At 47.7% G+C, this 13,669-nt stretch overlaps 1 protein-coding gene across 1 annotated transcript in view; it reads left to right on the top strand.

Annotated features, from left to right (window-relative positions):
• NELL1 (neural EGFL like 1) overlaps positions 1-13,669 on the top strand; it is a 1,277,601-nt gene that overhangs the window by 695,495 nt on the left and 568,437 nt on the right. The window contains 1 exon segment of the mRNA XM_040327905.1: positions 11,953-12,078. Coding sequence (XP_040183839.1) covers positions 11,953-12,078 — 126 coding nt within the window.

Genomic DNA, 13,669 nt, shown 5'->3' with positions numbered 1-13,669 from the left:
CACCGGGTCGTCAGATCACACGCCGGTCAGTCCCCAAGTCTTTGTGCGATCTGCAAAGTCACCAGAAGTCAGTGTGAAGACAGCGAATGGGTCTGTGCGCCGCCGTCTAGGTGTCCCGCTATGGGAGGGGGCAGGTTATGGCTCTGAAGTGACAATCCCAGGAGATTCATAAAAAGAAAAAGTTATATTTGTTGAAATGCTGTAGCACTGGTGCTCAGAGTCCGGGGGGGGGGGGGGGGGGGGGAGGGGAATCAGAGCCCCATAAGGTCAGCCACCCCCTGCTCCCTCCGCAGCCGCCGGTTCTCCTCTTGGAGCTTCTCCAGCTCCATCTCCAGTTCATGCTGCTGTGACCTCAGGTGGTTGTTCTCCTCCTCCATGCGGCTTATGCACTCCTCCAGCTCTATGTACTCACGGATCAGCTCCTGCTTGCTCATGTCCTGCAGGCTCTCCACGTGGTCCTTCATCATCAGGAACTGGGTGGTGGTGTAAGGGGCCACCGGTGGGCCCTTGGCGAACATCTCGGCACGCATCTGGGACGCCCGCTGCGACTCCCTCTCCTCCAGTCGCTTCTTCTTCTCCTCCCAGGTCAGCTTGTTATACGGCTTCCAGGACCTCTTCTTCTTGAAGGGTGGCCGGCGGTGCCTCTTTCTGCCTAGCTCCCTCCAGGGCCCCTCCGGCTCAGGGCTGTCGCCCATGACCAGCTGACAATGGTGTTCCCTGTTGTCCGTAATAACAGATTGTACCATGAGGGCTTCGTAAGGGGTGCCCAATGGTTCTTCCTGACCCAGCTCCTTTGGATCCCAAGCCGAGTCTACACAATGGGCTGCTGCTGGTGGGCGGTACCCAGGTTGAGACCAATTTGACCTGGTGTTGTCATTCATGGGGCAATTCTGCTTGAAGTGACCCAGCTGTTTGCACCGGGAAGCAGCGTTGTTCGTTGCCCTCCTGGCGATGATAGCGAGGGCTAGATGTCACCGGTCTGTTAGGAGGTTGGTATCTAGCGGTTGGTGGGTGTGAGGGCACCGTTTGTGGTGGAGGTTGTTCCTGTGGTGTGACCTGGTTCGTCTTGCGAGTATCTGCATATTCATCCGCCAACTTCGCGGCCTCTGGTAGAGTCATGGGCCTGCGATCTCTCACCCAATCTTTGACGTCCGTCTGGATGTGATTGTAAAATTGCTCCAGGAGCATTAGTTGCAAAATGTCCTCTGCGGTGGTGGCCTGGCTGCTGTTAGCCCAGTTAGAGGCCGACCGGGACAATTGGCATGCCCATTCCGCATAAGAGTCTTTCGTGGTTTTGCGTGAGTCCCTGAACTTCTGTCGGTGGGACTCTGGGGTTACTGCATAACGAGCCAGGAGCACTTCTTTAACCCGGGCGTAGCTATGAATATCCTGATCTGGCACGGTCCGGAAAGCATCAGAAGCTTTGCCTGACAGTTTGCCTGACAATATTGCAACCCAGTCTCCTCTAGCTATTCGGTGCAGGTTACATTGTCGCTCAAAATCCGCCAGGAAGTTATCAATCTCACAGTCCTTTTCATCAAAAGCTTTAAAAGCGCTAAACGGAATCTTCCTTGCGTCTGCTGTGCTGTACTCACTGTTTGGAGAATGTGCGGCTGCTTGTTGGACTGCTGCCAGTTTTAACTGTAGTTCTGCGTCCCTTATTTGTTTATCCTTCTGTAGCTCCGCGTCTCTTATTTCTTTAGCCTCCTTCGCTAACAGGTCCATCACTTTCAGTACCACATCTGGCGTTGGGTTCGGGCCGAACCACGCTAGCTTCTCTCTCATTAGCTTGTTGGCTGGCGATTCCTCCTCCTGAATCACTGGTGTATCCATCTCTTGTACTGCTGGCGTTGCTGCAATCCCGTCCTCCTGGTCTAGCTCCATTGATTCTGCTATGATGACCCGCTTGGTTTTGTTGCTAGCAATCCTTCCACGAACTTCCAGTAGTTCTTCCAGTGTCTGCTTGGAATCCGGGTGTGAAGGGGAATAGAAGGGAAAAATCCCACTGCTACCAACCAATTGTGACGGTATCGGTATGATATCCCCGTCAACGTTCCCTTCTTCCCATAATGAAAATCACCCCAATATTCCACGAGGAGGGATATCCCTGGAATCGCCCAGAAAGCCACACATGAGACCAGCTTACTGCTTGAACAACACAGACTTTAATGTTATATCACACACAGCTTATATGTCATTTCCAAAAACTGTTACAATGACAAATCTCCGCCCCCCTCACACTGGGGCTTCCATACAGATGAGTAGGTAGACACGACGGGGCCGATGCTGAAACACATTTTCTTTAGACAATGACATCAATGACGCTGAGCACTAGCTGTACTGAATACATCAACCAGACCGCTCGACCCCGCATATAGAGAGATAATTACCACAATGAAGCAATCAGAATAATTAACTCAAGCCACTTAAACCCAGCTCTCCTTCACACAACACAATAGATCAATTAACCTTTAGAAATAGTGAGGGGACATTAGCACATCAATAACCTGGCTAGCAGGGAGCAGTAAACTGAGACATATAGGCAAATGTATCACAATGGTCAACTGCAGGTCAGAAGTAGATCAACTAAAGGTAGTAGATGGTCAACTGCAGGTCAGAAACAGATCAACTGAAGGTGAGTAGATGGTCAACTGCAGGTCAGAAATAGATAAACTGCAGGTCGTAGTTGGTCAACTGCAGGTCAGAAGAGGCTCAACTTCAGTTCAGAAGTAGGTCAACTGCAGATCAGAAATAGATCAACTGACGGTGAGTAGATGGTCAACTGCAGGTCAGAAGAGGCTCAACTGAAGGTGAGTAGATGGTCAACTGCAGGTCGGAAGTAGATCAATTTCAGATCAGAAATAGATCAACTGAAGGTAGTAGATGGTAAACTGCAGGTCAGAAATAGATCAACTGAAGGTAGTAGATGGTAAACTGCAGGTAAGAAGAGGCTCAACTGAAGGTCAGGAGTAGGTCAACTGCAGGTCAGAAATAGATCAACTGAAGGTGAGTAGATGGTCAACTGCAGGTCAGAAGAGGCTCAACTTGAGGTCTGCAGGGGAAGGGGAGCCCGAGATCCCCCGCTGACATCTTGGAGAGGGGAAGATAAGCTGAGTGCAGCTTGTCACTTCCTTACCCCGCCGGAGTTCTGCACAGGGAGGGGGGCCAAGATTCTCCGCTGGTATCTCAGGGAGGGGGAGATCAGCTGAGTGCAGCTCGCCACTTCCTTAGTGGGGGCGAAATCCCCCGCTGATAGTTGGGAGGAGAGTAGGAGCGGAGCAGGAGATCAGCTGATCACAGAGCGGCGCTATTCTGAAGGTACTTGGCACAATTGTATCACATAGACACACACGGCCTACACTATACACTACTGCACCGGAGTAGTGTATACACTATACACACAAGCACTCTACACTAGGGCTTATTTTCGGGGTAGGGCTTATATTGCAGCCCTTCCCGGAAAAAAAAACAATGCTCTCCTTGTTAGGCCGATATCTCAACAGTTGTTAGGCTGAGAGTCCTGAAGAGCGACTTCTGGTGGCTAGTTTATAAATACCAATAAATAATACAATAGCAAAACTAAGGAAGAACAAATCAGGTTAAAAATACCAAAATCATATAAAACTTTACTTATAGAACGTAGGTCTTATCCCAGCTTGGCGACAGAAGTGGGAATGCACTTTAAGGATGAGGAACAATGTATACAATGGTGGGTTGAGGGTAGGATATACAGTATGTGGTATTTTCACCAGCTGAGGGAAGCTCAGTGACTTTGAGTAGCCGAAGGCAGTAATAATAACTGACACATAGGCATCCTCTAAAAAGATTCCAGTGTTTTCCTTATGAAAGAAAACGAAGCCCGGCTGCCATTCGGGTCGTCTATCTTTTGTAGGAACAATGTGACACCTTTTCTTTCACACTTCCCTTCTTCTGCCCGTCTCCCAGTATATCATGAAGACGGCTGACAACGGGAAGTGTGATAAGGAAAATCTCTCCGGGGCTTATCTGTATTTTTTTTTCTTCTTCTTCTTCTCTCTCTCGTGGTCACACTTGGTAAACTCGCATTTGCAAAGTCAAAACCGAACAAATCGCTCCTCTCCCTCCTCCTCTTCCTCGTGGGTCACAGGCAGTTCTTACGGTTGAAAGACGCTAATTTCCAACAAGGCTGCCTCGGAATACGGAAATATTTACTGGAAGAGAAGGTTTTAGGCCGGGGTCACACCTATGCATTTATTTATTTTTGGTGCGTTTTCAGTTTTGCAGAAACACACTGTAGTCCGTTTAAAGTGGTTGTAAACCTAGTTCCACCGCTTGTACCTACAGGCAAGCCCAGGGCCAGATTAAAAGCATCATGCGCTTGGTGATGAGGATTTTGGTGGGGCCTTTTACTGGGTGGGCACTAGACATGTGCACAACAAAAATTGTCATATTTATTTTCCCGTTTCGTCTCGTTCCTTAGATTCGTAATTTAGTAAGACTCAAGTTTTCCTATTCGGACCCATTCGTATTTTCGTTTTATTTTCGTCTATACTGAATGATTCGTTATTCTGTCTAATTTATTTACGTTGATTTGACATTCGTAATTTTGTTAGATAATAATTTTCGTTAAACCACTTCCGGACCGCTGCATGTACATATACATCGGCAGAATGGCACGGACAGGCACATTGGCGTACCTGTAAGTCCCTGCCTAGACGTGGGTCGGGGGTCCGATCGGGACCCCCCCCCGTACATGCGGCGGTTCCCGTGGCTTCAGGAGCGATCCGGGACGAGGCGTGGCTATTCGTTTCTAGCCGCCCCCTCGCAATCGCTCCCCGGAGCTGAAGAACGGGGAGAGCCGTATGTAAACACGGCTTCCCCGTGCTTCACTGTGGCGGCGCATCGATCGAGTGATCCCCTTTATAAGGAGACTCGATCGATGACGTCAGACCTACAGCCACACCCCCCTACAGTTGTAAACACACACTAGGTGAACCCTAACTCCTACAGCGCCCCCTGTGGTTAACTCCCAAACTGCAATTGTCATTTTCACAATAAACAATGCAATTTAAATGCATTTTTCGCTGTGAAAATTACAATTGTCCCAAAAATGTGTCAAAATTGTCCGAAGTGTCCGCCATAATGTCGCAGTCACGAAAAAATCGCCGCCATTAGTAGTAAAAAAAAAAAAATATTAAAACTATCCCCTATTTTGTAAACGCTATAAATTTTGCGCAAACCAATCGATAAACGCTTATTGCGATTATTTTTTTACCAAAAATAGGTAGAAGAATACGTATCGGCCTAAACTGAGGAAAAAAATGTTTTTTATATATATTTTTGGGGGAAATTTATTATAGCAAAAAGTAAAAAGTATTGATTTTTTTTCAAAATTGTCGCTCTATTTGTTTATAGCACAAAAAATAAAAACCGCAGAGGTGATCAAATACCACCAAAAGAAAGCTCTATTTGTGGGGAAAAAAGGACGCCTATTTTGTTTGGGAGCCACGTCGCACGACCGCGCAATTGTCAGTTAAAGCGACGCAGTGCCGAATCGCAAATACTGACCGGGTCCTTTACCTGCCTAAAGGTCCGGGTCTTAAGTGGTTAAAGTGGTTTCCTATGTATATAGTTCACATTTTATGGACTTTTTTCTGTTTTTTGGTTCCAAAGACTTCAATGGATCAAAAGCATGTATTGAAAAACGCAAAATGCGCTCGCAATATGCAAACTGCAACCTGCACAGGTGTGAATCAGACCTCAATAGGAGAACCAAACTAACCTGGAAAGATGCACAATGGAAAAAAAGGCAAAAAAAATAAAGCGTGCGCTCGTCAGTATTCCGATGGCGTGCGCCGGCGTGCCATCGTCTTTGTATATCATTAGCGGGGCAGCAGTGTTCTCCGCTCTTAATGGGAGAGCTCAGTCAGAAACTTTAATCCCCACGGTGCGTTTAATTGTCCCGACGCTGTTTTTTTCACCTGAGTGTCCCCTTTTTAACCCTTTCCGCGCTCAGTCTCCGCCAGCAGAATGAAATAAGTGTCCTCGGGGGATGAAAGTCTTTAGTTCTCCCTTCTGTTTTTGATGTAAGAACATTTGAGAACAGCGCGGAAATGGATTCGTTTTTTTTTTTTTTTTTCTGAACAGGACGGCGTCGGCCTTTGCCTGAGGGATTCATTTTTTTTAAGAGGCTGCATAAGCAAGATGTACTCAATTATTTTTCCTTTTTTTCCTTTTCAGTATATCTGTTATCAGCCACTGGTGGGGAGTTTAATAAATCTGCTGTACAGGGCCGCCGGCAGGAATTTTGGGGCCCCTTACACAGCATGGGCCCCCTGGAGCCTGGAGCAGAGAACCGGGGGGGGGGCTGCTGCCGCAAATTGAGAAGCGGGGGGAGTGTCGCAAGTTGAGAAGTGGGGGGGGGGGGCCACAAATTCGTAAGTTGGGAAGCTGGGGCTGCTGCCGCAAATTAAGGTTGGGGGGGCTTTGGGCGCTGACTAACAAAAATAAAATAAAAAAGGGGGATTCCATCCGGGGGTTGAGGGACCACCGGGCCCCTTAGAGGTGAGGGGGGGGGGCTTTGAGGGCTGACTAACAAAAATAAAAAGTAAAATAAAAAACCGGGCCCCAGGGGACCACCAGGCCCCTTAGAGGTCAGGGGGGCTTTGGGTGCTGACTAACAAAAATAAAAAAATAAATAAAAATTCTCTAGCAACCAATCAGTGAGCAGTATTACTGTGCAGTAATCTCTAGCAACCAATCAACAAGAAGAAACCATATGCTGTAACCTCTAGCAACTAAACAGTGAGCCGTAATGTGTGCTGTAACCTCTAGCAACCAATTAGCGAGTAGTATTACTGTACAGTAATCTCTAGCAACCAATCAGTGAGCAGTATTACTGTACAGTAATCTCTAGCAACCAATCAGTGAGCAGTATTACTGTACAGTAATCTCTAGCAACCAATCAGTGAGCAGTATTACTGTGCAGTAATCTCTAGCAACCAATTCGTGAGCAGTATTACTGTACAGTAATCTCTAGCAACCAATCAGTGAGCAGTATTACTGTGCTGTAATCTCTAGCAACCAATCAACAAGAAGAAACCATATGCTGTAACCTCTAGCAACTAATTAGTGAGTCATAATGTGTGCTGTAACCTCTAGCAACCAATTAGTGAGTAGTATTACTGTACAGTAATCTCTAGCAACCAATCAGTGAGCAGTATTACTGTGCAGTAATCTCTAGCAACCAATCAGTGAGCAGTATTACTGTACAGTAATCTCTAGCAACCAATCAGTGAGCAGTATTACTGTGCAGTAATCTCTAGCAACCAATCAATAAGAAGAAACCATGAGCTGTAACCTCTAGCAACTAATCAGTGAGCTGTAATGTGTGCTGTAACCTCTAGCAACCAGAGTCAGTAAGTGGTAATGATACACTGTAACCTCTGGCAACCAATCGCAATCACTGCCTGATCTGATACAGTAAACTGATTTTAAGTCTAGCTGATATTTATTGTACGTCTCAGAGCAGGTGGAGAGCAAAATTGCATGGGGGGGGGGGGGGAGGCCCAAGAATTTTTTTGCCCAGGGTCCAATCAACATTAAAGACGGCCCTGAATTCCCCATGCATAGTGTGTGTTGCTGGGATTGTATAACCCGGGCAGCGAGGAGCACGTAGCATGTTGTGTAAGATGTTGATACGACACCCAGACAGGAGATTCCTTGATCTCTGCCGAGAATTTCCGATGGAGGTAAATGTCATACATAACCCTCTGCTGATATAAACATCTCCCTGCACCGTGCGGCCTAATCCCGACGTGACGGGTAAATGTCACTCGTTGTCTGTATTGTCATACTTGAAGCTGGCAGTGTAATTAGGATGGTAATACCACAAATAAATAGAAAAGATGCCGCTCTCTTCATGCTTTCTCTGCACGTTTTATACAAGAAGTTGGGTCACTCGTCTTTTTCCTCTTTATAGTTTATGAAAACTATTCTAAACCAGGGTTCTATGAATCCCTAGGGTTCCTCCAGAGGCTCCTGGTTAGAGCCAGAGACCACTGTGGACTGTCTGGATCAGTATCTAGTGTTTGGTAGGTGGCTATGTGGGCAGTGAGGAAAAAATCACTTCCAGTGGGTTGAGCCCAATGGTGGATGGTGGTGGTGGAATCCCTTGGGGGCTTGGGCTGCTACCATTCTGGTACAACTGTGTGGTCATTTCATCAAGAAGACATGGGTGAGAGGGAGAGAGTGCCCGGTGGCTTCTGGTTTGAGCCAGAGACCTCTGTGGACTGACTGGATCAGTATCTAGTGTTTGGTAGGTGGCTATGTGGGCAGTGAGGAAGAAATCACCTCCAGTGGGTTGAGCCCAATGGTGGATGGTGGTGGTGGAATCCCTTGGGGGCTTGGGCTGCTACCATTCTGGTACAACTGTGTGGTCATTTCATCAAGAAGACATGGGTGAGAGGGAGAGAGTGCCCGCTGGCTTCTGGTTTGAGCCAGAGACCTCTGTGGACTGACTGGATCAGTATCTAGTGTTTGGTAGGTGGCTATGTGGGCAGTGAGGAAGAAATCACCTCCAGTGGGTTGAGCCCAATGGTGGATGGTGGTGGTGGACCCCCTTGGGGGCTTGGGCTGCTACCATTCTGGTACAACTGTGTGGTTATTTCATCAAGAAGACATGGGTGAGAGGGCGAGAGTGCCCGGTGGCGTCGTCTCATTTGAGCCAGAGACCACTGTAGACTGACTGGATCAGTATCTAGTGTTTGGTAGGTGGCTATGTGGGCAGTGAGGAAGAAATCACTTCCAGTGGGTTGAGCCCAATGGTGGATGGTGGTGGTGGTGGAATCCCTTGGGGGCTTGGGCTGCTACTATTCTGGTACAAATGTGTGGTCATTTCATCAAGAAGACATGGGTGAGAGGGAGAGAGTGCCCAGTGGCTTCTGGTTTGAGCCAGAGACCTCTGTGGACTGACTGGATCAGTATCTAGTGTTTGGTAGGTGGCTATGTGGGCAGTGAGGAAGAAATCACTTCCAGTGGGTTGAGCCCAATGGTGGATGGTGGTGGTGGAATCCCTTGGGGGCTTGGGCTGCTACCATTCTGGTACAACTGTGTGGTTATTTCATCAAGAAGACATGGGTGAGAGGGCGAGAGTGCCCGGTGGCGTCGTCTCATTTGAGCCAGAGACCACTGTGGACTGACTGGATCAGTATCTAGTGTTAGGTAGGTGGCTATGTGGGCAGTGAGGAAGAAATCACTTCCAGTGGGTTGAGCCCAATGGTGGATGGTGGTGGTGGTGGAATCCCTTGGGGGCTTGGGCTGCTACCATTCTGGTACAAATGTGTGGTCATTTCATCAAGAAGACATGGGTGAGAGGGAGAGAGTGCCCAGTGGCTTCTGGTTTGAGCCAGAGACCTCTGTGGACTGACTGGATCAGTATCTAATGTTTGGTAGGTGGCTATGTGGGCAGTGAGGAAGAAATCACTTCCACTGATGTAAAAGGGACTCTTATGAAGGCACTGATGTACAAGGTTTCAGATGGGGACACAGATCTAAGAGGCGACCTGCTGAGGAAGTCCTGAATGATGGACGTAACGCGTACAGGGGTGAAGCTGTGTGCCGGTGATGTCAAAGTGATTTAAGGGTGACTCTGATGAAGGCACTGATGTACAGGATCTCAGATGGGTACACTGATGTAAGGGGGGACCTGCTGAGGAAGTCCTGAATTGTGGACGTAACACGTCTCGGGGGAGTTGTTTGCCCGTGATCTCAAAGTGATTTAAGGGGAAATTCTGATGGGGACACTGATGTAAAGGAGACTCTGATGGGGACCCTGTTGTGAAAGCTACTCTGATGAGGACACTGATATATGAGGGATGCAGGTGGGGATGCTGATGTAAAAGGGACTCTGATGAAGGCACTGATGTACAAGGTTTCAGATGAGGATACAGATCTGAGGGGGGACCTGCTGAGGAAGTCCTGAATCGTGGATGTAACGCGCCTAGGGGTGGAGCTGTGTGCCAGTAAAGTCAAAGTGATTTAAGGGGCGGGGTTCAGATGGGGACAATGATGTAAGGGGGACTCTGATGGGGACCCTGTTGTGAAAGGGACTATGATGAGGACACTGATGTATATGGGATGCAGATGGGGAAGCTGATGTAAAAGGGACTCTGATGAAGGCACTGATGTATGGGATCTCAGATGGGGACACTGATGTAAGGGGGGACCTGCTGTGGAAGTCCTGAATTGTGGATGCAACGTGTCTGGGGGCGGCTGTTTTCTGATGATCTCAAAGTGATTTAAGGGGGGATTCTGATGGGGACACTGATAAGGGGGGACTCTGATGGGGACCCTGTTGTGAAAGGGACTCTGATGAGGACACTGATGTATATGGGATGCAGATAGGGAAGCTGATGTAAAAGGGACTCTGATAAAGGCACTGATGTATGGGATCTCAGATGGGGACACTGATGTAAGGGGGGGACCTGCTGAGGAAGTCCTGAATGCTGGACGTAACGGGTATAGGGGTGGAGCTGTTTGACGGTGATGTCAAAGTGATTAAAGTGGGGGGGATTCTGATGGGGACACTGATGTAAGGGGGACTCTGATGGGGACCCTGTTGTAAAAGGAACTATGATGAGGACACTGATGTATATGGGATGCAGATGGGGAAGCTGATGTAAAAGGGACTCTGATGAAGGCACTGATGTACAGGGTTTTAGATAGGGACACAGATGTAAGGTGGGACCTGCTGAGGAGGTAACGCGTATAGTGGTGGAGCTGTTTGCCGGTGATGTCAAAGTCATTTAAGGGGGAATTCTGATGGGGACACTGATGTGAAAGGGACTCTGATGAGGACACTGATGTATGAGGGATGCAGTTGGGAACGCTAATGTAAAAGGGACTCTGATGAAGGCACTGATGTACGTAAATCTCAGATGGGTACACTGATGTAAGGGGGAAGTCTTGAATCATGGACGTGATGTGTCTAGGGGTGGAGCTGTGTGCCGGTAAAGTCAAAGTGATTAAAGTGGGGGGGATTCTGATGGGGACACTGATGTAAGGGGGAAGTCTTGAACCGTGGACGTGATGTGTCTAGGGGTGGAGCTGTGTGCCGGTAAAGTCGAAGTGATTTACGGGGCATTCTGATGGGGACACTGATGTAAGGGGGACTCTCATGGGGACCCTGTTGTGAAAGGGGCTCTGATGAGGACACTGATGTATGAGGGATGCAGTTGGGGAAGCTGATGTAAAAGGGACTCTGATGAAGACACTGATGTCCAAGGTCTCAGTTGGGGACACAGATGTAAGGGGGGACCTCCTGAGGAAGTCCTCAATGCTGGGCGTAACGCGTATAGGGGTGGAGCTGTTTTCTAATGACGTCAAAGTAATTTAAGGGGGGACTCTACTGTTGCCCCCGATGTAGAGGGGGGTTGTCGTGTAAGGGGTGCTCCGATGGGGACCCTGATTTTAGGGGAGACTCTAATAGGGTAAACTTTTTTGGCCCTCGAATAGCTGTAAAATGTACAATGTGGTCCTCCTACTGAAAAGTCTGGAGACCCCACTATAGTTTAATAAACATTCCGCAGTTGAGCATATGCATTGAACCCGCATTTCACCCCCTGTTTTAGGTGACAACTGCATCCCTCATACATCAGTGTCCTCATCAGAGTCCCTTTCACATCAGTGTCCCCATCAGAATTCCCCCTTAAATGACTTTGACATCACCGGCAAACAGCTCCACCACTATACGCGTTACGTCCAGCATTCAGGACCTCCTCAGCAAGTCCCCCTTACATCAGTGTCCCCATCAGAACCCCCCCCCCCCACTTTGCGCACCGTGGTTTTATTGCATTTTCCGGACTGCGGTCATAATAACAAAGCTTTGTAAAAGTAAAACGCTAATTAAAATGAAGCGGTAGAGTTTCGAGTTTCCTAGCTAACGTTTGTGTACTCTGTTCTGTCTCGTTGCAGACATTGATGAATGTGCTGCCAAAATGCATTACTGCCAAGCCAACACCGTATGTGTCAATTTACCGGGATCTTACCGCTGCGACTGTCTCTCAGGATACACCCGAGTAGACGACTTCTCCTGCACAGGTAAGAGGAAATGCCACACGTCCCTAACAGTCTGTTGGAGTAATATGGTGGAACCGTTCTTCGTGGAAGAAGGAAAGTCTTTACGGCTCGTAGTATTTATTCACTGCAAAGGGTCTTTCCACCCGAAACTGGTACAGCGTATTAAACTACACACAACAAATGGGCAGTTGTGAAAATCTACAGAAAAAAAAAACAAGCAATTATGACTCTGGGGTAGATTCAGGTAGGGCTGCGCACTTTCTTACGGAGGCGCAGCGTACCGTTTTAACGCTACGCCTCCGTAAATTACTTGCGCTACGCTTCATTCACGAAGCAGTAGCTCCGTAATTGGCGCGGGCGCTCCGTAAATCTGGCCGGCGTAAGCGCGCATAATTTAAATGATCCCGTAGGGGGCGTGGATCAATTAAATTAGGCGCGTTCCTGCGCCAAACGTAGTGCGCATGCTCCGTCGGGAAACTTTCCCTACGTGCATTGCGGTAAATGACGTCAAAAAGACGTCATTTGCTTCAACGTGAACGTAAATGGCGTCCAGTGCCATTCACGATTCACTTACGCAAACGACGTCATTTTCAAAAATCGCGACGCGGGAACGACGGGTATACTTAGCATTGGCTGCTCCTGCTAATAGCATGAGCAGCCTTACGCAGAAACCGACGAACGCAAACGACGTAAAATGCGAACGCCGGGCACGCGTACGGTTGTGAATCGGCGTGAGTATGCAATTTGCATACTCTACGCTGACCACTACGGGAACGCCACCTAGCGGCCAGCGTAAGAATGCAGCCTACGATACGACGGCATAAGAGCCTTATGCCAGTCATATCTTAGGCTGCAGTCGGCGTATCGAGGTTCCTGAATCAGGAGAAGTCGATACGCCGGCGCAACTAAGCAATTACGCTGCGTATCTATGGATACGCAGACGCAATTGCTTTCTGAATCTACTCCTCTGTGTACAATAAATGGGTGACAACGTTGTACAATAAATGGTCTATATAACGTCAATATGTGGCCAAAAAACAAGCAATTATGACTATAGGTATGCAAAAAAAAAAAGGAAGATGTGACAATATGTGGACAACAAATGGGAAATTATGGCAATTTGTTGAACATAAATGGACAATTGTGACAATATGCAAACAATGAATGGGCAGGGGTGACATTATGTGGATAATAAATAGGCAATTGTGACAATATGTGGGCAATAGATAGGCAGGTGTGGCAATATGTGGAAAATAAATGGGCAATTGTAACAATATACAGATCAATAAATGGGAAGGTGTGGAACTATATGGGCAATAAATTGGCAATTGTGACCATGTTTGGGCAATAAATAGGCAGGTGTGGCAATATGTGGAAAATAAATGGGCAATTGTAACAATATGCAGGCAACAAATGGGCAAGTGTGGCAATATGTGAACAATAAATGGGCAATTATGGCAATTTGTTGAAAATAAATGGGCAATTGTGACAATATGCAAACAATGAATGGGCAGGGGTGACATTATGTGGATAATAAATAGGCAATTGTGACAATATGTGGGCAAAAGTTAGGCAGGTGTGGCAATATGTGGAAAATAAATGGGCAATTGTA

The sequence above is a fragment of the Rana temporaria genome, chromosome 11 (genome assembly GCF_905171775.1).
Source record: "Rana temporaria chromosome 11, aRanTem1.1, whole genome shotgun sequence".
In the NCBI taxonomy this organism is placed as follows: domain Eukaryota; kingdom Metazoa; phylum Chordata; class Amphibia; order Anura; family Ranidae; genus Rana; species Rana temporaria.
This window is presented reverse-complemented; position numbering and strand designations above follow the sequence as displayed.